At 46.1% G+C, this 26,096-nt stretch overlaps 1 protein-coding gene across 1 annotated transcript in view; it reads right to left on the reverse strand.

Moving 5' to 3' along the window:
• The window catches only part of LOC121003516 (zinc finger protein 208-like), a 2,651,670-nt gene that overhangs the window by 74,305 nt on the left and 2,551,269 nt on the right, over positions 1 to 26,096 (reverse strand). The window contains exons 10-11 of the mRNA XM_040435418.1: positions 22,392 to 22,840; positions 21,740 to 22,310 (exon numbers count right to left, since the gene is read on the reverse strand). Of these exons, the coding sequence (XP_040291352.1) occupies positions 21,740 to 22,310; positions 22,392 to 22,840 (1,020 nt within the window). The remainder of the gene's footprint in view (positions 1 to 21,739; positions 22,311 to 22,391; positions 22,841 to 26,096) is intronic.

Consider the following 26,096-nt stretch of genomic DNA (forward strand, 5'->3'; position numbering starts at 1 on the left):
TCCGCACCGGGAGAATGACTGTCCTGTCAATCTTATTCCCAGAACTAAATTGCCCAAATCTCGGTTGTATAATCTTTCGGAACCCGAGGTTATGCGAGAGTATATCACCGAGAGTTTGGCAAGGGGACATTAGACCATCCAAGTCCCCAGTGGCTGCTGGATTTTTTTTTGTAAAGAAAAAGGATGGTACCCTGAGACCATGTCTGGACTTCCGTGAGCTCAATCGTATTACCGTCGTGATCCTTACCCCCTTCCTTTGATTCCGGATTTGTTTAGTCAGATTGTTGGTGCTAAGGTGTTCTCTAAATTGGATCTGAGGGGGGCATATCATCTGGTAAGGATCAAGGAGGGGGATGAGTGGAAGACCGCTTTTAATACCCCTGAGGGTCATTTTGAAAACCTGGTCATGCCCTTTGGGTTAACCAATGCTCCTGCGGTTTTTCAACACTTTGTCAATGACATCTTTCATTATCTGGTGGGGAGGTTTGTCATTGTATACCTTGATGACATACTAATTTATTCGCCTAATATGGAGACTCATCAGGATCATGTGAAACAGGTGTTACAGATCCTAAGAGAGAATAAGTTGTATGCTAAGATGGAAAAGTGTGTATTTGCTGTACAGGAAGTGCAATTTCTGGGTTACCTGCTATCATCCTCAGGTTTTCGTATGGATCCCGAGAAGGTCCGTGCCGTGTTGGACTGGGATCGACCCGAAAATCTGAAAGCGCTTATGCGGTTTTTGGGGTTTACCAACTACTACCGTAAATTTATCTTGAAGTATTCATCGGTGGTTAAACCTTTAACAGACATGACTAGGAAGGGTGCTGATATTTCTATCTGGTCTGATGCGGCATTACAGGCCTTTTCTGCTGTGAAAGAATGTTTTGCTTTGGCCCCTATTCTGGTGCAACCGGACGTGTCTCAGCCATTTATTGTTGAGGTTGACGCGTCAGAGGTTGGGGTAGGAGCAATATTGTCGCAGGGTCCTTCACCCAGTAAATGGCGCGCATGTGCATTTTTCTCTAAAAAACTTTCGACTGCTGAAAGGAATTATGATATAGGGAATTGCTGGCCATTAAGTTGGCGTTCTGTCACGGCCATGGCTATGACCGTGACTTCTGAACCGCATGCGGTTGTCAGCGGTTTTCTTTGGTTGTCAATCACAGGTGAGGGCTGTGGTATTTGCCTCACCTGTGGTTGCCGCTGGCAACAGTATGTATGTGGCATCGTAGCAGTCTGAGCTGTGCCATTGCAGCTTGCTATGTTGTGCATGCGGTTTTGTGTGATGTGTGTATGTGTGCACTTGCTTTTTATGTTATTGTGTGCACGTCTCCTTTAAGTGGCGTTTTCCCTTCCCTGGTGTTGGAAGGGTTAATCTCCTTCCTAGTGTGTGTGTGCACTGGGTGTGTCCGACTGTGGGGTGTGGCTTCTTGGCCTATAAAGCCTCACTGCTTTTGCAGGTCTGCAGGTTGCTTCAGCCATGCTTAGCTGAAAGCAGCCTCCTGTCTTTACTACCTGCCAGTAAGAGCCACCCCTGTGGTCATAACCATAATGTCTCATTAAGTTTATTTCTAGTTATGTGTGATGTCCGTTTGATGTTTTACATGTGATTTTGTGCAGCTATGGATCTGGGTCCCTGTGTGGGGATGCGTTTGTGATCTGCACCCTGCTTACACAGGGATCCAGTCAGCAAGGCTGTGGCAGGTAGGTGGAACTCTTCGTTCACCTGCCATATCCATAGAGCTGTTTATGTCTCCCCTTTTCCAGCAGCTTGGCCGTTGAGACTCCTGCTCCTCCGTGTCTAGGAGGAGTGGGTTGTCTTACTCAGCTCCTAGTTTAGGGCCATCTTGAGGGCTAGCAGGGACTTCTAGGTTCCGGAGCATGAGCCCTCCTACCATCAAGGTTGGCTCATGTAGCTAGGAGTCAGGGTCAGGTTAGGGATGCCTTTAGGAGGTGACCTGCTCCCTAATCCTGTCTTCATGGCCAAGCAGCCATAACATCACCGGGCTTCACACGGCTGAGGATTTCCCCCATCCACAGCCGTGACACGTTCGAGGAATGGCGGCATTGGTTGGAAGGAGCAATTCATCCTATTACGGTAATTACGGATCACAAGAATCTGGCCTACCTGGAGTCGGCTAAGCGACTGAACCCAAGGCAGGCCAGATGGTCATTGTTTTTCACCAGATTTAACTTCATCGTCACTTACCACCCTGGGGTTAAGAACGTCAAGGCGGATGCTTTGTCACGTAGCTTTCCTGGGGGGGGGGGGGTGAGTCTTATGACCCTAGTCCCATTTTATCTGAAGGGGTAGTTATTTCCGCTCTTTATCCTGATCTCGAGGCCAGGGTGTTGGAGGCACAGGAGGATGCTCCGGACTCTTGTCCTCAGGGAAAATTGTTTGTTCCCCCCGAATTACGTCTCAAGGTGTTCGAGGAACATCACTGTACGGTGCTAGCTAGGCACCCTGGGAGCAGATCGACTATCGATCTCATCTCTTGCAGATTCTGGTGGCCGGGGTTGCGTAAGTGTATTGAGGACTATGTGTCAGCCTGTGGTACCTGTGCACGTGCTAAGGTGACACATACTCGGCCTTCCAGATTTCTGGTTCCATTGCCCATCCCGTCCAGACCTTGGACCCATTTGTCCATGGATTTTATCACGGATTTACCGAATTCTTCAGGAAAGACCGTGATTCTGGTGGTTGTCGATCGTTTTAGTAAAATGGCACACTTTATTGCATTACCTAGTCTACCCAATGCTAAAACTCTTGTGCAGGTGTTTGTCAACAACATCGTGAAACTACATGGCATTCCCTCTGATGTGGTGTCCGATAGAGGGACTCAGTTTGTTTCCAGATTCTGGAGAGCGTTCTGTACTCGTCTGGGTGTACAATTGTCCTTCTCTTCGGCTTTTCATCCTCAGTCGGACGGACAGACGGAGCGCACTAATCAGAATCTGGAGACTTACTTGAGATGTTTTGTTTCAGAGAATCAGGAAGAGTCTTCATTTTTGTCGTTAGCTGAGTTTGCTATAAATAACCGTAGACAGGAATCCACTGATAAGTCGCCGTTTTTTGGGGCATATGGGTTCCATCCACAGTTTGGTACACTTTCTGGTGCTCAGAATTCCGGCATTCCTGAGGAGGAATGATTTTCCTCTTCTTTGTCTTCTATTTGGCGGAAAATCCAAAATAACCTGGAAAAGATGGGCAACAGGTATAAGCGTGCGGCTGACAGGAGACGTATGAGTGGTCCGGACCTGAGAGTGGGTGATTCTGTGTGGCTGTCTACAAGAAACATTAAACTTAAGGTACCTTCTTGGAAGTTGGGACCAAGATTTATTGGTCCATATAAGATCACTGCCATTGTTAACCCTGTAGCCTTCCGTCTTGAACTTCCTCACGCATTAAAAATCCATAATGTATTTCATAAATCGTTGTTAAAGAAATGTGTTGAACCTGTTGAGTCGTCCTCCTTGCCTCCCGCTCCTGTCATTGTGGACGGCAATTTGGAATTTCAGATCAGCAGGATTGTGGACTCCCGAGTTCTCCGGAGATCCCTCCAGTATCTTGTTCATTGGAGAGGGTACGGACCAGAGGAGAGGATGTGGGTTCCAGCGACCGATGTTAATGTTAGTCGTCTGGTGAGAGCATTCCACAGAGCTCATCCTGATAAGGTTGGTCCTGGGTGCCGGAGGTCACCCATAGAAGGGTGGGTACTGTCACACCGGTGACAGGTTTGAGAAGATCTGAAAGATTATCTGCTCATTAGTGATCTGACAGCACCTTTTGGTTTCACTTTTTCTGTGTGTTGCTTGTATGTCCACACCTCCTGTTCAGGTGTGGATCATGTGACCTTTACCTTCCCCTATTTAGTTGGACTCCACCCATCACTCCTTGCTCTGGATAGCTTCATTTGGTGTTGGAAGAGCTGGAGTGTGGTTCTAGTTGAAGTCCTGATCATCCATCATCCTTAGAAGTTAAGTGTTCCGCTTGTTGTGTTTTGTATTCCTCCCCCCACCCTCTGGTGTTTACTAGGCCTCAGTGAGACGCTGGTTCCTTCACCAGGGAAGGAGCGGGTTGTCTCAGCCCTGTCATAAGTCTAGGGCATCTGAGGGCCACCAGGGTTTTCTAGGTTCCTGTGTATGGGCATCTCTACCATCGAGAGGTGCCCATACGGATAGGAGTTAGGGCCAGGAGCAGGGTTTCATAGGTGGTGACCCTTTTCCTTCCCTAGCGGTGAGGCCTAGTGTCTTTTCCCTTCCGTCTTGTTGTCTTTGGGTGTTCTCCCCTACTACATCCGTGACAGATCAGGTATCAGTGTTTCTGTCACATTGTCAAGTTCTTTTGTTTCAGTTTTCATCAGTTCAAAACAATCATTATCATCACTTATGGAACCATCCTGTTCTACCTGATCAGACTCTGTAATTAAGGTAGCTGGATTCAGGATTGTACATCTTTTGATTGTTATATTTGGTGGAGTAAGAAGCATCACTTCATATTACTGTGAGGAATATGGATTAATATTTTATGTCTGCCATGTTCCCACACCAGCCATCAGCTGTCAGATAGCAGAGGTAGTGAACTCCACAGAAGGGCCCTGCTTCAAAGCCAGCAGATGGCAGAGGACCTCTAGCAGTCCACCAGTGTTTATAACTTTTCACACTTCCATTCAGCCAGCCAGGAACCCAGCTAATGGAACACAAAAGACCTCTCTGCAGGGGGTCTAGTCCAGTCCCCAGTTTAATCAAATCTAGCAGGCAGCATGGAACTGGCGATCTATAAGGAATTATGAATCGCCTGGCCATCACAGGCACAAGCTAGATACATATTTGTGTCCCTGTGGCCACGATAAACAGGCCCGTGGTCATAGTCTGGTGGTGGGATGCAAGGGAAGGGAGATATACATATCTCCCAACAGAAACTAAATAATGGTACCATTCTTGGACTCTACTTGTAGCTGGAACCCAGGCGGGCCTGTTGGTCCCAGAACCATCTCCCTGTGACCTTCTGGTCAGGAGCTATGAACCCTAAAGGGTTTTGTGGGTCATTGAGCTGCCAGGATCAACAGGGAAGGGGGGACCCTCCCAAGGCAGGAATAGGAGGGGTCGGCTACAGTTTAAAAGGCTTGTGCCAGCAAGCGGGCGTGTCTTTTCTCTGAAGGAGGGTCACATCGTGCCATGTGTTTAGAGGTACCTGGAACCTGCTGACATCACTGCCCTCCAAGTGAATACAGCTAAGAACTCATCACCACCCAAAAGGACTCATCTATAACAGCTTAACCCTGTTTGTACCATACCACCTGTGTTTGTAACCTCAGACCACTGTATATATTCCTTGTGTGTATAGTGTTATTTCTAGTGAGCCCTTAAGGCGATTAAATATATAATTTAATCTTGTGCTGTCTTGTATCTCGATCACGACTCCCCACGTCCGTGTTTTGGCCTAGTTATACGCTACCGCTGGTTGGTTTCTTACCCTATATAATCCCGTTAGCGGACCAGGTAATATCAAAAAGAAACTGGTGGCAGTCTTCCCGGGCTGAGAAAGCACTGTTTCACTGTGGCAGTGAAAAGGCTCTCTCAGCTTGTTGCCTCTCTGTGCCCGTGTGGACAGGAGGAGTCTGTGAAAACTGTACCAAGACTGACCTTACCTGCTCCTCCAGGAGGGCTTAACCAGTGACCATACCGTATCTCATGAGCTCGACGTAGTTGATGTCCGGCGTCAGTCGGGGCACGATGGGTACGGTATTCGTCATACTTACCATTGACAAATGTCGATTCTTTGTCTGTGTCAATAGTTCCTGGACTGCATGAGGCACATAAATTGTCAGTGCATGATCCAGAACTATGTCAACAGGGCACAGGCAACTACTGCCCGCACACAAGAGGGGGCACCTCTAGCTACTACATCTAGTTGAACTGAGTAATAGCCCAGTGGACGATGTTTACCCCCATGTAACTGAGTTAAAACTCATTTGGCATGTCCTGTGTTCTAATGTCAAAATAAGTTGAAATCAAGCTCATAATTTGGTATTCCCAGGCACGGTGCAGATATGATAGCTTGTTTCAACTACTTGTACCCCTCTTTTGCTTCCACAGTAAGTAAGTAGGACTGTCCTTTGTTGCAGGCAGCCAGTACATCAAATAGTGGCTGCATGAGGGATGACGGAGATGGAATCCACTCTCTGACATAGCTGACTAAATCCACAAATGTTCTTAATTCTCTGACAGTAGTAGGCTCAGTGAGTTGGGCAACTGACCTTTTTCAATCTGGGGTTATGGTGCTTTGCTTGATGTGAGATGCAATGTTCTAAAAACACCACCTTAAGTCATGCAACTTGCAGCTTATCTCTTGAGACTTTGCATCCCTCCAGCCTCAAAAATAACAAAAGTGAATATGTCTCTTTAGCACAGAGAAGTAGATCATACACATACTGAAGCAATTGAGTATTCTCGTCCTCTGGGTGCCAGGACTGGAGCACTCTTGCCATTGCTTCAGAAAACTCTGAGGGAGATGTTGCACCTCCCTGTGGTAATCTGGTCCAACAGTTCTGTTTTCCCTTGAAGGTGAAAGCCAGAAATAACTGGCTGTCCTCTTCAACGGGGACTAAAAAGAAAGTATTTGCTAAATCAATGACTTTAAAGTACACAGAATTTGAGGGAATCTGATTGAGAAAAGTATGTGGATTTGATATAATGGGCACATCTATAATCATTATCTTGTTAATTTCTCTAAGATTATGTATCATCCTGTATGCCTAGGGTTTACCAGACTCAGGACGTTTTTTTATTGGAAATAGTGACTAGAGTTGAGCGTACAGCTGGATGTTCGGGTTCGAGAAGTTCGGCCGAACTTCCCGGAAATGTTCGGGATTCGAACCCGACCCGAACTTCGTCCCGAACCCCATTGAAGTCAATGGGGACCCGAACTTTTCGGCACTAAAAAGGCTGTAAAACAGCCCAGGAAAGGGCTAGAGGGCTGCAAAAGGCAGCAAAATCCCCTGCAAACAAATGTGGATAGGGAAATGAATTAAAATAAAAATAAAATAAATAAAAATTAACCAATATCAATTGGAGAGAGGTCCCATAGCAGAGAATATGGCTTCATGTCAGCAGAGAATCAGTCTTCATGTCATAGCAGAGAATCATGCTTCACGTCACCCACCACTGGAACAGTCCATTGTCAGATATTTAGGCCCAGGCAGAGGAGAGAGGTCCCATAACAGAGATTTAGGCTTCATGTTAGCAGAGAATCAGTCTTCATGTCATAGCAGAGAATCATGCTTCACGTCACCCAACATTGGAACAGTCCATTGTCATATAATTTAGGCCCCGGCACCCAGACAGAGGAGAGAGGTCCCATAACAGAGATTCAGGCTTCATGTCAGCGACTCAGCAGAGAATCAGTCTTCATGTCATAGCAGAGAATCAGGCTTCATGTCACCCACCACTGGAACAGGCCACTGTCAGATATTTTTAGGCCTCGGCACCCAGACAGAGGAGAGGTTCATTCAACTTTGGGTTGCCCCGCAATATAATGGTAAAATAAAAATAGGATTGAATGAGGAAGTGCCCTGGAGTACAATAATATATGGTTAAGGGGAGGTAGTTAATGTCTAATCTGCACAAGGGATGGACAGGTCCTGTGGGATCCATGCCTGGTTCATTTTTATGAACGTCAGCTTGTCCACATTGGCTGTAGACAGGCGGCTGCGTTTGTCTGTAATGACGCCCCCCCCGTGCTAAATACACGTTCAGACAAAACGCTGGCCGCCGGGCAGGCCAGCACCTCCAAGGCATAAAAGGCTAGCTCTGGCCACGTGGACAATTTGGAGACCCAGAAGTTGAATGGGGCCGAACCATCAGTCAGTACGTGGAGGGGTGTGCACACGTACTGTTCCACCATGTTAGTGAAATGTTGCCTCCTGCTAACACGTTCCGTATCAGGTGGTGGTGCAGTTAGCTGTGGCGTGGTGACAAAATTTTTCCACATCTCTGCCATGCTAACCCTGCCCTCAGAGGAGCTGGCCGTGACACAGCTGCGTTGGCGACCTCTTGCTCCTCCTCTGCCTTCGCCTTGGGCTTCCACTTGTTCCCCTGTGACATTTGGGAATGCTCTCAGTAGCGCGTCTACCAACGTGCGCTTGTACTCGCGCATCTTCCTATCACGCTCCAGTGCAGGAAGTAAGGTGGGCACATTGTCTTTGTACCGTGGATCCAGCAGGATGGCAACCCAGTAGTCCGCACACGTTAAAATGTGGGCAACTCTGCTGTCGTTGCACAGGCACTGCAACATGTAGTCGCTCATGTGTGCCAGGCTGCCTAGAGGTAAGGACAAGCTGTCCTCTGTGGGAGGCGTATCGTCATCGTCCCGCGTTTCCCCCCAGCCACGCACCAGTGATGGGCCCGAGCTGCGTTGGTGCCACCCCGCTGTGAACATGCTTCATCCTCATCCTCCTCCACCTCTTCCTTGTCCTACTCATCCTCCAGTAGTGGGCCCTGTCTGGCCACATTTGTACCTGGCCTCTGCTGTTGCAAAAAACCACCCTCTGAGTCACTTCGAAGAGACTGGCCTGAAAGTGCTAAAAATGACCCCTCTTCCTCCTCCTCCTCCTCCTCCTCCTGGGCCACCTCCTCTTCCATCATCGCCCTAAGTGTTTTCTCAAGGAGACATAGAAGTGGTATTGTAACGCTGATAACGGCGTCATCGCCACTGGCCATGTTGGTGGAGTACTCGAAGCAGCGCAACAGGGCACACTGGTCTCGCATGGAGGCCCAGTCATTGGTGGTGAAGTGGGGCTGTTCCGCAGTGCGACTGACCTGTGCGTGCTGCAGCTGAAACTCCACTATGGCCTGCTGCTGCTCGCACAGTCTGTCCAGCATGTGCAAGGTGGAGTTCCACCTGGTGGGCACGTCGCATATGAGGCGGTGAGCGGGAAGTCCGAAGTTACGTTGTAGCGCAGACAGGCGAGCAGCGGCAGGATGTGAACGCCGGAAGCGCGAACAGACGGCCCGCACTTTATGCAGCAGCTCTGACATGTCGGGGTAGTTGTGAATGAACTTCTGCACCACCAAATTTAGCACATGTGCCAGGCAAGGGATGTGCGTCAAACCGTCTAGTCCCAGAGCTGCAACGAGATTTCGCCCATTATCGCACACCACCAGGCCGGGCTTGAGGCTCACCGGCAGCAACCACTCGTCGGTCTGTTGTTCTATACCCCACCACAACTCCTGTGCGGTGTGGGGCCTGTCTCCCAAACATATGAGTTTCAGAATGGCCTGCTGACGTTTACCCCGGGCTGTGCTGAAGTTGGTGGTGAAGGTGTGTGGCTGACTGGATGAGCAGGTGGAAGAAGAGGAGGAGGAAGCCGAGTAGGAGGAGGAGGCGACAGGAGGCAAAGAATGTTGCCCTGCGATCCTTGGCGGCGGAAGGAAGTGCGCCAAACAGCTCTTCGCCTGGGGCCCAGCCGCCACTACATTTACCCAGTGTGCAGTTAGGGAGATATAGTGTCCCTGGCCGTGCTTACTGGTCCACGTATCTGTGGTTAGGTGGACCTTGCCACAGATGGCGTTGCGCAGTGCACACTTGATTTTATCGGATACTTGGTTGTGCAGGGAAGGCACGGCTCTCTTGGAGAAGTAGTGCCGGCTGGGAACAACATACTGTGAGACAGCAAGCGACATGAGCTGTTTGAAGCTGTCTGTGTCCACCAGCCTGAATGACAGCATTTCATAGGCCAGTAGTTTAGAAATGCTGGCATTCAGGGCCAGGGATCGAGGGTGGCTAGGTGGGAATTTACGCTTTCTCTCAAATGTTTGTGAGATGGAGAGCTAAACGCTGCCGTGTGACATGGTTGAGATGCTTGGTGACGGAGGTGGTGGTGGTGTTGGTGGTACATCCTCTGTTTGCTGGGCGGCAGGTGCCAACGTTCCTCCAGAGGCGGAGGAAGAGGCCGAGGCGGCAGCAGCAGAAGAGGTAGCAGGGGGAGCCTGAGTGAGTTCCTTGTTTTTAAGGTGTTTACTTCACTGCAGTTCATGCTTTGCATGCAGGTGCCTGGTCATGCAGGTTGTGCTAAGGTTCAGAACGTTAATGTAAGGTACCTGCAAAAGGTAGTGTCCGAAGTGGAAGTAGTGTGCTTGAGATCCAGGCAAAGCGTCGTCAGGCAAATAGTTCACAATCAAAATCCGGAGAAGAGTCAGGCAGGCTAAGGTCATTCACGATCTGGCGGCAAGGTACAAAATCAGCAGGCTGTAGAATAGTCGGGATATCAGGCAGGAGTTCAATACAAGGAAGATCACTGAAGTCAAAACACCCAGGGAAGAAATCCAAATAAACGGGCACTGAGTGATGTCCTCACTTCCTATTTAAAGGCTGTCCAGATTGAGAATTGTCCACAGCTGGCAGCAGGTGGAGCTAGAGAGTATGATGTAGTGTTGAACACAGTAAGGACATTCCCAAAGTCTAGATCTCTTCTGTAGCACAACAGGTAAGGCTATGGTTTAAGAGACCAGGAAGATCCCGGTTCGAATACAACCCAGGTCATGACAGGGCCCCCTCCCCAATGGACCCCTCCGGGGGCCTAGCGGGGCTTAGTGGGAAACGAGGTATGGAAGTCTCGTATAAGAGAAGGGGCATGCAGATCTTTGGCTGGAACCCAGGAGCGGTCTGTGACAGGATACCCCTTCCAATGAACCAGATACCGAAGGCCACGGCCATGTCTTCTGGAATCAAGAATCTTGGAGACTTCAAACTCATTTTGTCCATCAACAAGAACAGGAGGAGGTAGCTGTTGTGATCTGGAGTAGCGGTTGAAAATAGCTTTTTTGAGGAGTGAAACGTGGAACACGGGATGTATCCGGAGAGAAGAAGGTAATCTTAAGCGATAGGAAACTGGTCCAACTCGAGCAATGATCCTGTAAGGACCAATGAATCGAGGGCCTAATTTGGTAGAAGGTTGTTTCAGTCTCACATACTTGGTTGATAGCCAAACTCTGTCCCCCACCACATATGGAGGTATATGGCGTCTTCGTCTGTTGGAAAAAAGCCTGTACTTGCCTGCTGATTTCCGTAGTAATAAACTAATCTTCTTCCAATGTAGTAGAATATTTTTCACCCGCTGATCTGCTGCTGGTACACCAGAAGAAGGCTGAAGTAGGGGAAAAGTCTGAGGGTGATAGCCTAGGGCTGCGTAGAATGGTGTGGTATGAAGAGCACTGTGCCAACGGGAATTTAGGGCGAACTCAGCTAAAGGCAAATACTCAGACCAGTTGGAGTGTAAGGCATTGACATAATGTCGAAGGTAGGTTTCTAGGGTCTGGTTCATGCGTTCGGTTTGACCATCAGTTTGAGGGTGATGTGAGGTAGAGAGTGAGAGCGTTACTCCCAGTTTCTTGCAGAACGCTCTCCAGAATCGGGAAACGAACTGGGATCCGCGGTCTGAGATGACATTGGTAGGTATGCCATGATGTCTTACAATATGGGAAAGGAAAAGAGTGGACAGTGCTTTCGCTGTAGGTAATCCCGGAATCGGCACAAAATGAGACATTTTGGAAAAGCGATCCACTGTGACCCATATAGCAGTCATGCCCTCGGACTTGGGTAAGTCTACAATGAAGTCCATGGTCAAATGGGTCCAAGGCTGGCGAGGTGCCGGAAGTGGATGTAACAGTCCAGCAGGTAATGTGCGGGGTACTTTATTAGCAGCACAAGTTGGGCAGGCAGCCACATAGTCAGTAACATCCTTTTTCATACGAGGCCACCAGACATGACGCTGCAAGGTCTTAAGAGTGATGGTGACACCAGGATGACCGGATAACGCGCCATTATGTGCCCAGAGGAGTATAGGTTTTCTGAGACTAGGGGCTACGTACAGGCGACCTGGTGGTATCTTCAAGCCCTGGGGAACACGATTCTGGGTTTCTTGTAGCTGTTGGGAAAGGGCCGTAGAGATCTGTGCGACAATTTTGTGAGGTGGGATTATATACTGCTCGGCTGGTTGATCTTCTTCAGAGGAAGCGAACTGTCTGGAAAGAGCATCGGCTTTTTTGTTTCTATGCCCTGGAACGTAAGAAAGGACAAAATTAAAACGGGAGAAAAACAGAGCCCATCGAGCCTGACGTGAGTTCAGACGTCTAGCAGTCTGAAGATACAGTAGGTTTTTATGGTCAGTGAGGATAGTAAAAGGTTTGGAAGCACCTTCCAGAAGATGTCGCCATTCAGACAATGCCAATTTGATGGCCAGTAGTTCTCGATTCCCAACATCATAATTCATCTCTGCCGGAGAAAACTTTCTAGAGAAAAAAGCTACTGGATGGATTCTACCAGACTTTGGCTGTCTCTGGGAGAGTACGGCACCTGCTCCAACCTCAGAGGCATCAACCTCAACAATGTACTGGAGGTCAGGATTTGGATGCTGAAGAATTGGAGCTTTACTGAACATGTCCTTTAATCGCTGGAAAGCTGATTTTGCTTCTGAAGACCACGCCTTGCAATTTGTACCCTTCTTAGTCATGGCAGTAAGGGGTGCCGCAATGGAGGCAAAACTCTTAATGAAGCGTCTGTAGTAATTTGCAAATCCTAAAAAGCTTTGGAGTCCTCTTAAAGTGGTCGGTTGGGGCCATTGCAAGACAGCGGAAAGTTTTTGAGGGTCCATTTGGAAACCGTCAGCACTTATGATGTACCCAAGGAAAGGAATACAGCTTTGATGGAAACTGCATTTCTCGATCTTTGCATAAAGATGGTTTTCTCTAAGCCGTTGTAATACCTGTTTCACATGCGAGATGTGCTCTGGAAGAGTCTTGGAAAAGATTAAAATGTCGTCCAAGTAGATGATCACAAAACGGTTGCTGAAATCATGAAAAATTTCATTCATGAAACGTTGAAAGACAGCAGGTGCGTTACACAAGCCAAATGGCATGACCAAATATTCAAAGTGTCCATTACGAGTGTTGAATGCTGTCTTCCACTCGTCCCCCTCATTAATTCGAATCAGGTTATAAGCCCCTCGTAGGTCTAGCTTGGAGAATATAACAGCCCCCTTAAGTAGATCAAATAGTTCAAGAATGAGTGGCAAAGGGTAGGAGTCCTTTACGGTGATTTGATTTAACCCCCGATAGTCTATGCATGGTCGAAGGCCCCCATCTTTCTTTTCAACGAAGAAGAAACCTGCCCCTACTGGAGAAGAAGAGGGTCGGATAAAACCTCTTTCCAAGTTGTCTCTTACGTATTCCTCCATAGAGTTTTGTTCGGGCAGAGACAGGGGGTAGGTCTTTCCTTTGGGAAGAGGTGCTCCGGGAATCAAATTAATTGTACAGTCAAAAGGACGATGTGGGGGTAACACCTCTGCCTTTTGTTTGCAAAATACGTCTGCAAAGTCATGGTATTCACGAGGCAAGGTAGGTGGGATAGTCACAGGAGCCAACATGCAAGCAGAAAGTCTTTTGGGTTGAGACAAACAGCGAAGGCGACAGGACGATCCCCAGGAGGTTAGTTCTCCATTTTCCCAATCAAAAGAGGGGTTGTGAAGTTGTAACCATGGGTAACCAAGGATGATAGGCAGAAGCGGAGAATCAATAAGAGACAAGACAACTTCCTCTTTGTGGAGGAGGCCTACCTGCAGGGTGATTGTCGTAGTCTCGAATTTCACAATACCATCTCCCAAGGGCTGTCCATTCAGGGTGGTAATGTTCAGGGGTCTAGACTTAGGAACAAACGGGATGTTGTTCTTTCTTGCAAAAGTGTAGTCCAAGAATATACCCGCAGCTCCGGAATCCACAAAAGCCTCACAGAAAACAAGCTTAGAAGATAAATGGATAGTAGTCGGAACAGTAATCTTGGTCTTGGAGGATCTACCTGTAAGGTCTAAGCCAGCTCCTCCAACACTGGTTAGACCCTGCCTTTTACTGGACGGGAGGGGCAGACAGATACTAAATGTCCTTTAAGTCCGCAGTACAGGCATAGGCCCAATGAACGCCTCCTTTGTTTCTCTGACTCAGTTAGGTGGAGACGGCTCACCTCCATGGGTTCCACAGGTGTCTGGGGTTCAACAGAGGTTTCAGGTTCTGGCTGAGGTGGTGCTTGGAAGTTAGGGGCCAAACGGTAAACTGGCCTAGGAAACTTGCGGGTTCTAAGTCTCTCTTGGCACCTTTCATGGTACCGGACATCCAGACGAACACACAGCTCTATGAATTTCTCAAGGTCTTCTGGGAGATCTTTATAGACTAATTCGTCCTTGATGCGATCCGTAAGACCCTTTCGGAAGGCTGCACGTAATGCCCTTGAGTCCCAATTTGTTTCAGCAGCAAGGGTACGGAACTCAATAGCATACTGTGCCACAGATCTGGTGTCTTGTTGTATGTCCAAGAGGGAGTACTCAGCTGCAGAAACTCTACCTGGCTTGTCAAATACAATCTGGAGAGAGGCCAGAAATTTTTCAGCATCTTGGAGTACAGGATCGTTGCGTTCCAAATAAGGAGAGACCCAGGCCAGGGCCTTCCCCTTTAACAAGGAAATTACAAAAGTCACTTTGGCAGACGAAGTGCTAAAAGTCGCAGGGTTGTTGCGGAAATGCAAACGGCAAACATTTAAAAAGCCTCTGCAGTCCTCAGTATCACCACCAAACTTGTCAGGCAAGGGAAGTTTTGGTGGTACAGAAGAGGCGGGTTGGACCGCAGCAGGAGTAGGATCCGGAGTCTGAACCGTTGCAGAGGAACCAGGCAAACAAGATTTGAGCATGGTGCAAAGTTCATCTAACTTGGCGTCCAGGGAAGAAAGATGCTGTTCATGAGCTCCGATCAATTGTCCCTGACGTGTAATCGCCTTAACAATCTCAGCAGGGTCCACTGCCATTGTGGCCCGTTTATTATGTAAGGTACCTGCAAAAGGTAGTGTCCGAAGTGGAAGTAGTGTGCTTGAGATCCAGGCAAAGCGTCGTCAGGCAAATAGTTCACAATCAAAATCCGGAGAAGAGTCAGGCAGGCTAAGGTCATTCACGATCTGGCGGCAAGGTACAAAATCAGCAGGCTGTAGAATAGTCGGGATATCAGGCAGGAGTTCAATACAAGGAAGATCACTGAAGTCAAAACACCCAGGGAAGAAATCCAAATAAACGGGCACTGAGTGATGTCCTCACTTCCTATTTAAAGGCTGTCCAGATTGAGAATTGTCCACAGCTGGCAGCAGGTGGAGCTAGAGAGTATGATGTAGTGTTGAACACAGTAAGGACATTCCCAAAGTCTAGATCTCTTCTGTAGCACAACAGGTAAGGCTATGGTTTAAGAGACCAGGAAGATCCCGGTTCCAATACAACCCAGGTCATGACAGTTAATGCCTCGCTTCAGGCTCTGATGGCAGAGCGTGCAAACCACTCGGGTCTTGTCGTCAGCACATTGTTTGAAGAACTGCCACGCCAGGGAACTCCTTGAAGCTGCCTTTGGGGTGCTCGGTCCCAGATGGCGGTGGCTAGTAGCAGACGGACTCTCTTGGCGGCGGGTGTTCTGCTTTTGCCCACTGCTCCCTCTTTTGCTACGCTGTTGGCTCGGTCTCACCACTGCCTCTTCCTCCGAATTCTGAAAGTCAGTGGCACGACCTTCATTCCATGTGAGGTCTAGAACCTCATCGTCCCCTGCATCGTCTTCCACCCAGTCCTCCTGTTACAGGCACCTAACACTATCTGGCTATCTATTTAGGTACCGTATTACACTAATACAGGCACAACAGTAACGACAGATTTAGCTGAATATAAATTGTAGGCCTAGTATTTAGGCGCTGGGTGACAGGTATACGTTTACGGACAGAATTATTTAAACTTGGAAATGCACGGTAGCGTGTGAAGTTATTGAGGATGACACTATCCGCACCTTCAATCTAATATACCCTTTTATGGATCAATTTAAACTTGGCCTGATACAGCAGAAAAAATATATTTAGGGGATTGCTAATGTGTGAATTGTATTCACACAGAACAAAAACTGTGCTTTGGCGGACACTAAATAAATTGACCAGCCTCAGCAATAAACACAGATTTAGCTGAATATAAATTTGAGGCCTATTATTTAGGCGCTGGGTGACAGGTATACGTTTACGGACAGAATTAGACTTGGATATGCACAGTAGCGTGTGTGTGTGAAGTTATTGAGAATGACCCTATCAGCACCTTGAATCTAATATACCCTTTTAGGGATAGATTTAAATAACCACACTATTGATGGTTAAATGGACTTGGTGGCAGCTTGCCCCTGATGTAGGATATAGCCAAAAAATAACCACACTATTGATGGTTAAATGGACTTGGTGGCAGCTTGCCCCTGATGTAGGATATAGCCAAAAAATAACCACACTATTGATGGTTAAATGGACTTGGTGACAGCTTGCCCCTGATGTAGGATATGGCCAAAAAATAACCACACTATTGATGGTTAAATGGACTTAGTGACAGCTTGCCCCTGATGTAGGATATAGCAAAAAATAACCACACTATTGATGGTTAAATGGACTTGGTGGCAGCTTGTGCTGGCGCACCACAAGCCACAAAATGGCCGCCGATCACCCCAGAAAAAAGTGACTGAAAAACGCTCTGGGCAGCCTAAAAACAGTGAGCAATTGAAGAGCAGCAGTTCAATGATCCACAGCTGTAGATCGATCACTGTCTTAAGTGTTTTGGAGGAGTTAATCATTGCCTAATCTCACCCTAACGTCGCAGCTGCAACCTCTCCCTACACTTGTAAGAGCAGAGTGACGTGCAGCGCTACGTGACCCAAGCTTATATAGAGGCTGGGTCACATGCTGCACTGGCCAATCACAGCCATGCCAATAGTAGGCATCGCTGTGATGGCCTCTTGGGGCAAGTAGTATGACGCTTGTTGATTGGCTGCTTTGCATCCTTTCAAAAAGCGCCAAGAAAGCGCCGAACACCGAACCCGGACTTTTACGAAAATGTTCGGGTTCGGGTCCGTGTCACGGACACCCCAAAATTCGGTACGAACCCGAACTATACAGTTCGGGTTCGCTCATCCCTAATAGTGACGTATTATAAGGGGATCGGCATTCCCTTATAACCTTCGTCATTAGGTATTCGTCTAATTGAAGTGCTATTGCCGCCATTTCGTCCCTGCTCAGGGAATACTGCTTCATTTTAACAGGTACTGTACCAGACTTTAATTAAATTTTTACTGGGGTTACCTTAATCAAACCAACATCAGTTTTACTTTTGAACCATAAATCTGGAGGGACTTTTGCAAGCATGTCCTCTCCCTCATCTGAGGAAGGAGGGTCTCCTCCTTCTAAAGGCTCTGGTACAAGTGGATTAATCATGGCACTTAGCACTGTTAAGATGTGTTCCATAAGGGGCCCTGTTACCGTTAACCCTTTTTCCCCAAATCTGATTATTGCATTGATAGTATTTAATGCATCTGCACCAAGTAAATTCACAGGGCAACTTTCTGATACTAATAATTGCATGCAAATGTTGGCTACATCATCAATGGTTTAGTCTGCTTTAGAACACACGGTGTTCCCCACCCCTACAATTTTATCAGGGTACAAATATTTCTCAGAAATTTTATGAGCTTTTAGAATAGTACGGCTCGCCCCCGTGTCAACTATACAGTTAACATCTTTTCCATCTGGTAGTGTCAGCTTTACTAATGTGTGTGGCCCGGGGTGGGGTGGTATACAACCGTGGGCTCTTCTGATCGGGGGCTGCCTATTTCCTATTCACTGTCCTGTTGATCCACCGAGGCCAACTGGACTTAATTTGACCACCTTTCTGATTTTTTTTCCATCTTGAAGGACAATCTCTCTTCATATGCCCTCGAGCTCCCCAGCCAAAGCAAAATCCCTTTTTCTTATATTCTTCAACATTTACAGTCACACATCTTATTTCCACATGCGTTCCCTTTCATATTTCTTCTCGTCTGTGTTTGTCCCCCTGTCTGAGCAGCCCCCCCTCCTCCACCTCCCGAAGCCTGGTGCTGTGGCTCAGAATATATATTTTTCCTTTTACTAAACTGTTTCTCTATGCTTCAAATTACTACCAATGTTTTGTGAAGAGAGGTATGCATACATTCTGGACGGATTTTCATTAATTCTATTCTTAATTCTTCTCTCAATCCATTAATGAAACAAGTTCTAAGTATCCGTCCACCCCTACTATCTGGTGTGTTTACATAAAAATCCTGAACAGTAAATATGCCGACTAATCTAGAGTGATACTTGTCAGTTGTTTCTTCAGGGGCTTGGAAAGCCTCTGGCAATCCCGCTCCTAACTGATTAACTGTTTAGTAACCGCCTGAAGCCTCTTTAAAAAAACACCTCTCCTGATTTCTTTAATCTAGGATCAGCATCCCCGGGGACTGCTTCTATGTTTCCGCCTACTTCAACCTTTTTTTCTACAAAGGGGGTTCCTGCTGCAACACCACAGAGTGCTATCAAATCATCCCAGACTGCCTCATAGTTTCTATGAATCTTTGTCAATCCCTTATAAAACCCATTTGGATCTTTATATAGACCAGGAAGCTTCTCTATCATCATAAATTGCTCACCCTGACTCCAAGATTTAAACCACTCTACTTGTTGTATTGCTCTTTCTGGGACACCCTGCGCATTATACTCCCTAGTAACTTGAGTTACTACTGGATATGTCCCAACAGCATACAGCTGTTTAGGTGTACTTTCCCCGCACTTCATGCACCTTGGACTATCACTATGCTTGTGAAAATCCACACACAAACAGATCCATGTGACCGATCGTAAGCTCATAGGTTGCATAGTTGGTTGAGGAGGATACAATATTATATTTTGAGCAGGAGTAGAAGCATTTTGTGGTGGACTGTGCAAAATACTCAAAGACAAGTCTATAGGTAAAGATCCTCTCCAACATATTCTATCAAACTCAGTTTGGGGAGTGTTGCACTGCTCACACAAAACCACATTCATGGGGTTGCAGTGGTGATAATATGAACACTGCCAACCATCCTCCTCTTCCCTGGTTGAGGAGCTTGATGGAGTTGATAGCTGAGAAGGTCTCCAGTGTTGCATACTATTGTATGCTGGTGGAGGGTTAGTATGTTTCTGTTCCAGTCTGGTCATATCACTATATTCTGCACTGGTACTAATAGTACTGGGCATAGTCTCTCCTGACTTTAACCCTGACAGATCTGGATATAATTCACTTTGTGTGCTCGATACAGGTGGGGAGCAACTGCTGAAGGGGTTAATACTGGTGGAGTAGGAGCAGTTGCAGCAGTTGCTGGAGAAGTTTCAACACTAAAACTTACTCTCCTGGTGGGGACCTGACTTATTATTCCCCCTCCTCTACTGTACTCCTCATATTCCTCATTTGTATTATAATGGGGATCATGCCTCTCTGCTGTAGCCAGCCATGCTTTTACCTGGGGCTCATAACCATAATTTTTAATCCATTCCTTTTCTTCTATTAGAAATTTTCTCCACTTAGTGGCATCTAAGCACCCAGGTTTTGGCATCCCGGCTTTCTCAAGAATGGTAGTGGCATCCTTAATTGCCCATTTTCCATGTTGTAACTTTATCAAAGCTGTTATAGTAGTCATGGAAGTAACCTCTTCTTCCCTTCTTGGCTTGATAAATTTAGTTCCCATAGCAACCTGATATCAGGGTAGCGATCCCTGAACTTAATGGTTTATACCGCTATGTAAATCTTCTCTTAAGTTGAGAGATATTCTAGTTAGGTTAGGCTAGATATCTGTGAACATCACATAGGAAACGAGTGGAACTTCTGAATGAGGAAGAGTTTCCCCCTCTCTTACTTTTGACAAATTCTATACCACAAATATATGAACACAAAGACATATAAGGACACCCCAAAAGTGATCCCTATATACTCTTCATAGATCAGACCTTCTTTACCAGTACAATCCACTTAAAACTGACAGTTACTGAGTAGTGAATTAGTACAGTACATAAACACACATCTCTCTGCTTGCTCCGTGAGCAACCACAGCGTATCAGGGTCTGGCACGTATCCAGTCTTCACACTTAACTCTTTGAGCTACTATAATACAAGAAGAGTCTCTTAGTAACAGATCTAAGACAACCAACAAACCAACACAAACTCACAACCCCGCTCAGAGCTGCTGTATCAGCAAACCATTCACAGGACACCGGATGACAAGACAAGATTCACGTCATCAAACACATGCCTTCTATAAATTTGTGCAGATTAGTAACAAAATCATATATGTAATAACAACCCTAACATGTCAAATCAGTCAAAAACAGACATAAATCAATTTACAGTCTACCTGAAAAGATACCTGAACCCTGCCAGCTGGACTGATCCTGAAGCACCCCCACAGTTTCTGGAAAGCAGCGAGACAATGGCTCACTTACCTAGGATTAGCGTTCCTGGACCTGTGGGTACTGTTCCCATGTGGTTGTCCCGATCAGGCAAGGATGGGTATCTCGCTGGGGCCTCCAAAATGTTCGATTTTCAGGTGCAGAGTAATTAGTTAAGTCGGCCAACAAATTATCGCAGTCACAAAGCCCAATAAGTTTGTATCTGGGAGATCTCTCGACCCACCCAGAAATCTTTATTCTTATACCCTCTTTATAATGGGAGTAACTGGGTGTTTCAGGGTGGTTACAATAAAATCAAATCAACATAAGTTATATAACCATACATGATATCATATTGGCAACATCAAGCAGTTTCATAATTAGAGCAAAGTGCATTTGGACCACATTTTAAATAATCAATGTCCAAATATTGGACTCAATTTGGTCACATATTCCGACATTTGGACCTATTTTTTGGTAAACATTTCCTAGAATTCTGGGAACACATGTGGTTTGAACAGAAATATCTTATTTTACAACCTCCACCGCATCCATCTGCATTGTTTCCAAAAATGTCATATAAGACTCCCTTTTCGTCACAAAATCTGAGAATATACAACACAATTACAGATAACCTTGAGAATGTGCTCTAAGGCCTAGTTATTATGTGATCAAAAAATAGAGTACATGATAAACATCAAATAAGGATATGATTCTTACTGAAATAAGACTATAAGATTATAAAGTTGATCTATAAGACTAAAATACATGTATATAATATCAATCATCATTTTTATATACCTTATATGAATATACCATTAGCAACTACCTCATAACTCTCACAGGCATGAATACTAAAGATAATCTACGGAGCTCTTCAGTATTCATGCCCTATTAGCTCCTGATGAAGTGCCCGCTACAGGGCTACGATAAACGCGTTGAGCAAGTTCAATGATCAGATGGCCAGACTAGAGCATAGCAGGGATTAGGGTCCTGGGAGATCTAATATTTTGACACAATAATTAGGTATCGTATGATATATAAAGATGATATATAAAGGGACCCTAGATATTTCATGCTGTGGTGACAACACTGGGACTGGACAATACCATAGCCCCAGATAGATGACTGTTACTGCACTACTGGTGGGATTTTGTTACTATGGATTATTTTTTGCTTACTGTGCTGAGTACAAACAGCTAGCCGATTGTCCACAGTATTCGTGGGGGTTAGACATCTCTTTTTTACTCCCAATGGACATTTACTCACCTGGGACTATTTTTTTATACTTAAATTAAATTAATTTTTTTAACTAGTAATATTAATAAAGTTTTGTGATTTGGTTTTTAAACCATCCATTCCATTCAGTGACTTAGTTTCTATTTGTGACGGTAAACATCTCTACCCTTGTTGTTCTGTGACTTTTTTGATGGTTAACAAGAGATGATTTATGGTTGAAACGCATATCACATTCTGAACATGAATATGGCTTCTCCCCTGTGTGAATTCTCTGATGAATACCAAGTTCTGATTTCATCTTAAAACATTTCCCACATTCTGAACATGAAAATGGCTTCTCCCCTGTGTGAATTCTCTGATGTCTGACCAGTTCAGATTTTACGCTAAAACATTTCCCACATTCTGAACATGAATATGGCTTCTCTCCTGTGTGAATTCTCTGGTGAATAACAAGAGCTGATTTCATCTTAAAACATTTCCCACATTCTGAACATGAATATGGCTTCTCCCCTGTGTGAATTCTCTGATGAATACCAAGTTCTGATTTCATCTTAAAACATTTCCCACATTCTGAACATGAAAATGGCTTCTCCCCTGTGTGAATTCTCTGATCTCTGACCAGTTCAGATTTTACGCTAAAACATTTCCCACATTCTGAACATGAATATGGCTTCTCTCCTGTGTGAATTCTCTGATGAATAACAAGAGCTGATTTCCTCTTAAAACATTTCACACATTCTGAACATGAATATGACTTCTCCCCTGTGTGACTTCTCTGATGTCTATCAAGAGATGATTTCTGCTTAAAACATTTCCCACATTCTGAACATGAAACTGGCTTCTCCCCTGTGTGATTTCTCTGATGTACAACAAGAGCCGATATCTGCTTAAAGCATTCCCCACATTCTGAACATGAAAATGGCTTCTCCCCTGTGTGATTTCTCTGATGTACAACAAGAGCCGATTTCTGCTTAAAACATTCCCCACATTCTGAACATGAAAATGGCTTCTCCCCAGTGTGAATTCTCTGATGTGTGACAAGTTCAGATTTTTGGCTAAAACATTTCCCACATTCTGAACATGAATATGGCTTCTCTCCTGTGTGAATTCTCTGGTGAATAACAATAGCTGATTTCCGCTTAAAACATTTCCCACATTCTGAACATGAATATGGCTTCTCCCCTGTGTGAATTCTCTGGTGAATAACAAGAGCTGATTTACATCTAAAACATTTTCCACATTCTGAACATGAAAATGGCTTCTCTTTTATGTGAGCTGTTTGATGTTTAGCACCTCTTCTGTGACTTTTATTCTGTGTTACAGTCTGTGATGAATCAGAAGATCGGACCTGTTTAAAAGAATCAAATGATGCATTGTGGCTGTGATTGGATGTGGGTATATCTTGCATATTGGCATTTTCTTCAAATGTATCTCGTGTGATCCCACAATCATCTACTTCAAAATCTGAAGATACCAGATGTTTCTCGAAGTTCCTGGTACAGTCACCTGCCAAGAAAAAAACACATTTTATTACTGATAAATAGCATTAAAATTGTATTGAAGTTTTATAACTTTTCCAATACAAAAAACCCACAGAAATTACAAGGCATGGCACAAAATTCAAGTATCAATTGACTAAAACAGTGGTGGCCAAACAGACCACCGTCTAATAGTAGACCGAGGGGCATAACTTGAAAATGCTGTCTCCCACCTTGAGCAACTTCCCTGCAAACCCCACCCAATCAGTCATTTAAAAGATATATAAAAACACTAGCGCTGGACAAGAGGCAACGAATCCCCTCTTAGTGCCTCACACAATAGTTATCTCCTCTCAGTGTCCCTTTCACAGTGGAATTCCCCATTAGTGACATCTTTACAGTACTGATGCTCCCCAAGTGCCGCCACTCAGTAGAATGACCTCTTGATGTCTCCAAACAGTAGTTATGACCCCTATGTGCCCCCACACAGTAGTTATGCACCCTTTGTGCAGCCCTTACAGTAGTGCTGTCCCTTAGTGTCCCCTTTACATCAGTGAAGCTCCTATACTGTGAATAAAGTTTAAAAAAAAAAGTAATACCGAGCACATCATGCTCTTCCCAGCAGCAGGCAAATATCTGGTGTTCAGTGGTGAGACTTTTTCGTATGACCTTTTTAAGGATACATTCTCCTTCAGCACCAAGAGAGGAACGAATGCCTCTGTGCTTGTAAGCGGATAAGGCAATTTATTTTTATTTTAACCTCTAAAAGGCCATTTTCCACTAGTGTACCCATTTTAGACAGCCATTAAATGGATGCACTCCAGTCTAAATGGCCATTAAAAATAGTCCCATTGATTTACATGGGGTCCATCTGGCAGTGAAAACGGCCACAAATAGGACATGTCCCATTTTTCGTAAACACTATTCACTGGCCTTAAAAAAAATGGTCTTGTGAATAGCCCCATTGAGTTCAATTCATTCCAAAAACAGCTGTGTGCCATTTTTCACTGTTGTGTGAATGTTGTCTTATCCTGCATCCTTTTCTGATTACACAAACTACATATAGCGCCAAAGAATAATCCTGTGACCCGAACATCATCACTGCAACTAGGACACTGTGCACATGAGGTCTCTCCACTCAGTCCTGTCACTCTCAATTAAAAAAACTGCATGGCCCACACCATAACATCTTCCTTTTTTTCATGCATTTATATTAAAGGGGTTGTCTCAATTCCCTATGATATGTCACTATTGTCTGGTAGGTGCGGGTCCCACCGCTAGCACCTGCACCTATCTCCTAAATAGAACCCCGAAAGTGGTGGAGGGTGCTCTGTGCATGCGCAGCACTGGCTCGGCACTGGCTTGGCTATTTCCGTCAGGCCCATAGAAGTCTATTGAAACAGTGGCCGGTCATGCACAGTGCGCTCCCATTCTATGGGGAGAGCGCTTACGTATTAATGGTCACATCACCCATCCAGTGTCCCTCACTTACCCTACGCGTTTTGCCAGATGGCTTCGTCAGGGGAACACACCATCCAAAGATTATGAAAAGTATATCACTAGAAAGAGACCAATTTCTTAAAATACATTTCGGGTGTAATTCTAAAGAATCAGTCAGAAGAGAGAACAATAAATTTGACCAGAATCAAATCTGCTCCCATTGGCCTGATAATCTGTGTATGGCTCTCTGGCAGATCTACTCCTTGGCATCAGCTGGAGGTGTGTGACGGAGCCACCTGCCACACTGAATTCCCCGCACTGGAGGCTGGACAAGACAGTACACATATCCAGGGCTTTTTTTCTCAGAGAAAAGGTGGTGGAACTCATCCCCCCCCTCCCCTGGCCACGCCCCTACCCACCCCTAGGACCATCCCCTAAAACCGCCCCTTTAGAGAACAGGGATGCATCTAAAATTGCCAGTGACGGTCGTGACAGCCAGGCTGCCAGTGCCCGCGGCAGTGGCGACTCTAGGAACAGTATATAGGGGGGGGGGGGGGGGGCACAAAGATACCACAGTCAAAAATGGGTGGGAAAAAACAAAATAAGTATATATAAATAAGATTACAAAATACGAGAGAATTGCGGTATGCAGGGATACATTTATAATATAACAATTTACTTACAAAAGAAGCTATTCAGTCGTCTGCTGTGCCGTCCTCTGCTTGCTTCCGTGGATTCTTTCCGTCTCTCGTCAGTGCGCAGGCGTACTGTTATGGTGGATCTGTGGAAGACACACTGTTATGGGGCATCTGTGGATGACACATTATGTCTCTCATTAGCCCTCATTATGCCTCTCATCACACCCATATCAGCCCCCATGCCTCTCATTAGCCCCCATATCAGCCCTTATGCCTCATTAGCCGCCATATGCCTCATTAACCCCCATATGCCTCTAATAGTCTAATTAGCCCCCATTGTGTCTCTAATTAGCCCCCATGATACCTCTCATTAGCCCCCATTATGCATCATTAGCCCCCATATGCCTCACTAGCCCCCATATGCCTCACTAGCCCCCATATGCCTCCAATTAGCCCCATATGCCTCCAATTAGCCCCCATATGCCTCCAATTAGCCCCCATTATGCCCCCAGCAGCCACATTTTTTATAAAATAAAAAAAACACTTACCTCTCCTGCTCCTGGACGGACGCCGCCTGCAATTTTCTTTCTCCTCAGTCGACTGTGCTCTGAACTGGCGCGCACAGAGCGCCCTCACACTGTGCGCAGCCCTGCACAGCTGACAGCCGAGGACCAGGAAGTGGTAAGTACAGAGCGTTCACCACTTCCTGGTCCTTCGGTACACTAATGAGCGCTTCCATAATGGAAGCGCTCATTAGTATTCACCTGGGAGAATCAGCGGGGGGGCACAGAACAACATAGGGTGGGGATTGCCCCCCCTCGCCCCACTCTAGCGACGCCACTAGCAGCGGGCCGGCTGGGCCCAGTAACTAAAGGGGGGCTGGGCGAGTCAGCAAAAATAGGTGGCAGAACGCCGTTCCGGCGCGTTCCGCCAGAAAAAAAGGCCTGCACATATCAAACTGGGCCAGTTCCGGCCCCTGTTACA

This window comes from Bufo bufo, chromosome 6 (assembly GCF_905171765.1).
Source record: "Bufo bufo chromosome 6, aBufBuf1.1, whole genome shotgun sequence".
NCBI lineage: Eukaryota > Metazoa > Chordata > Amphibia > Anura > Bufonidae > Bufo > Bufo bufo.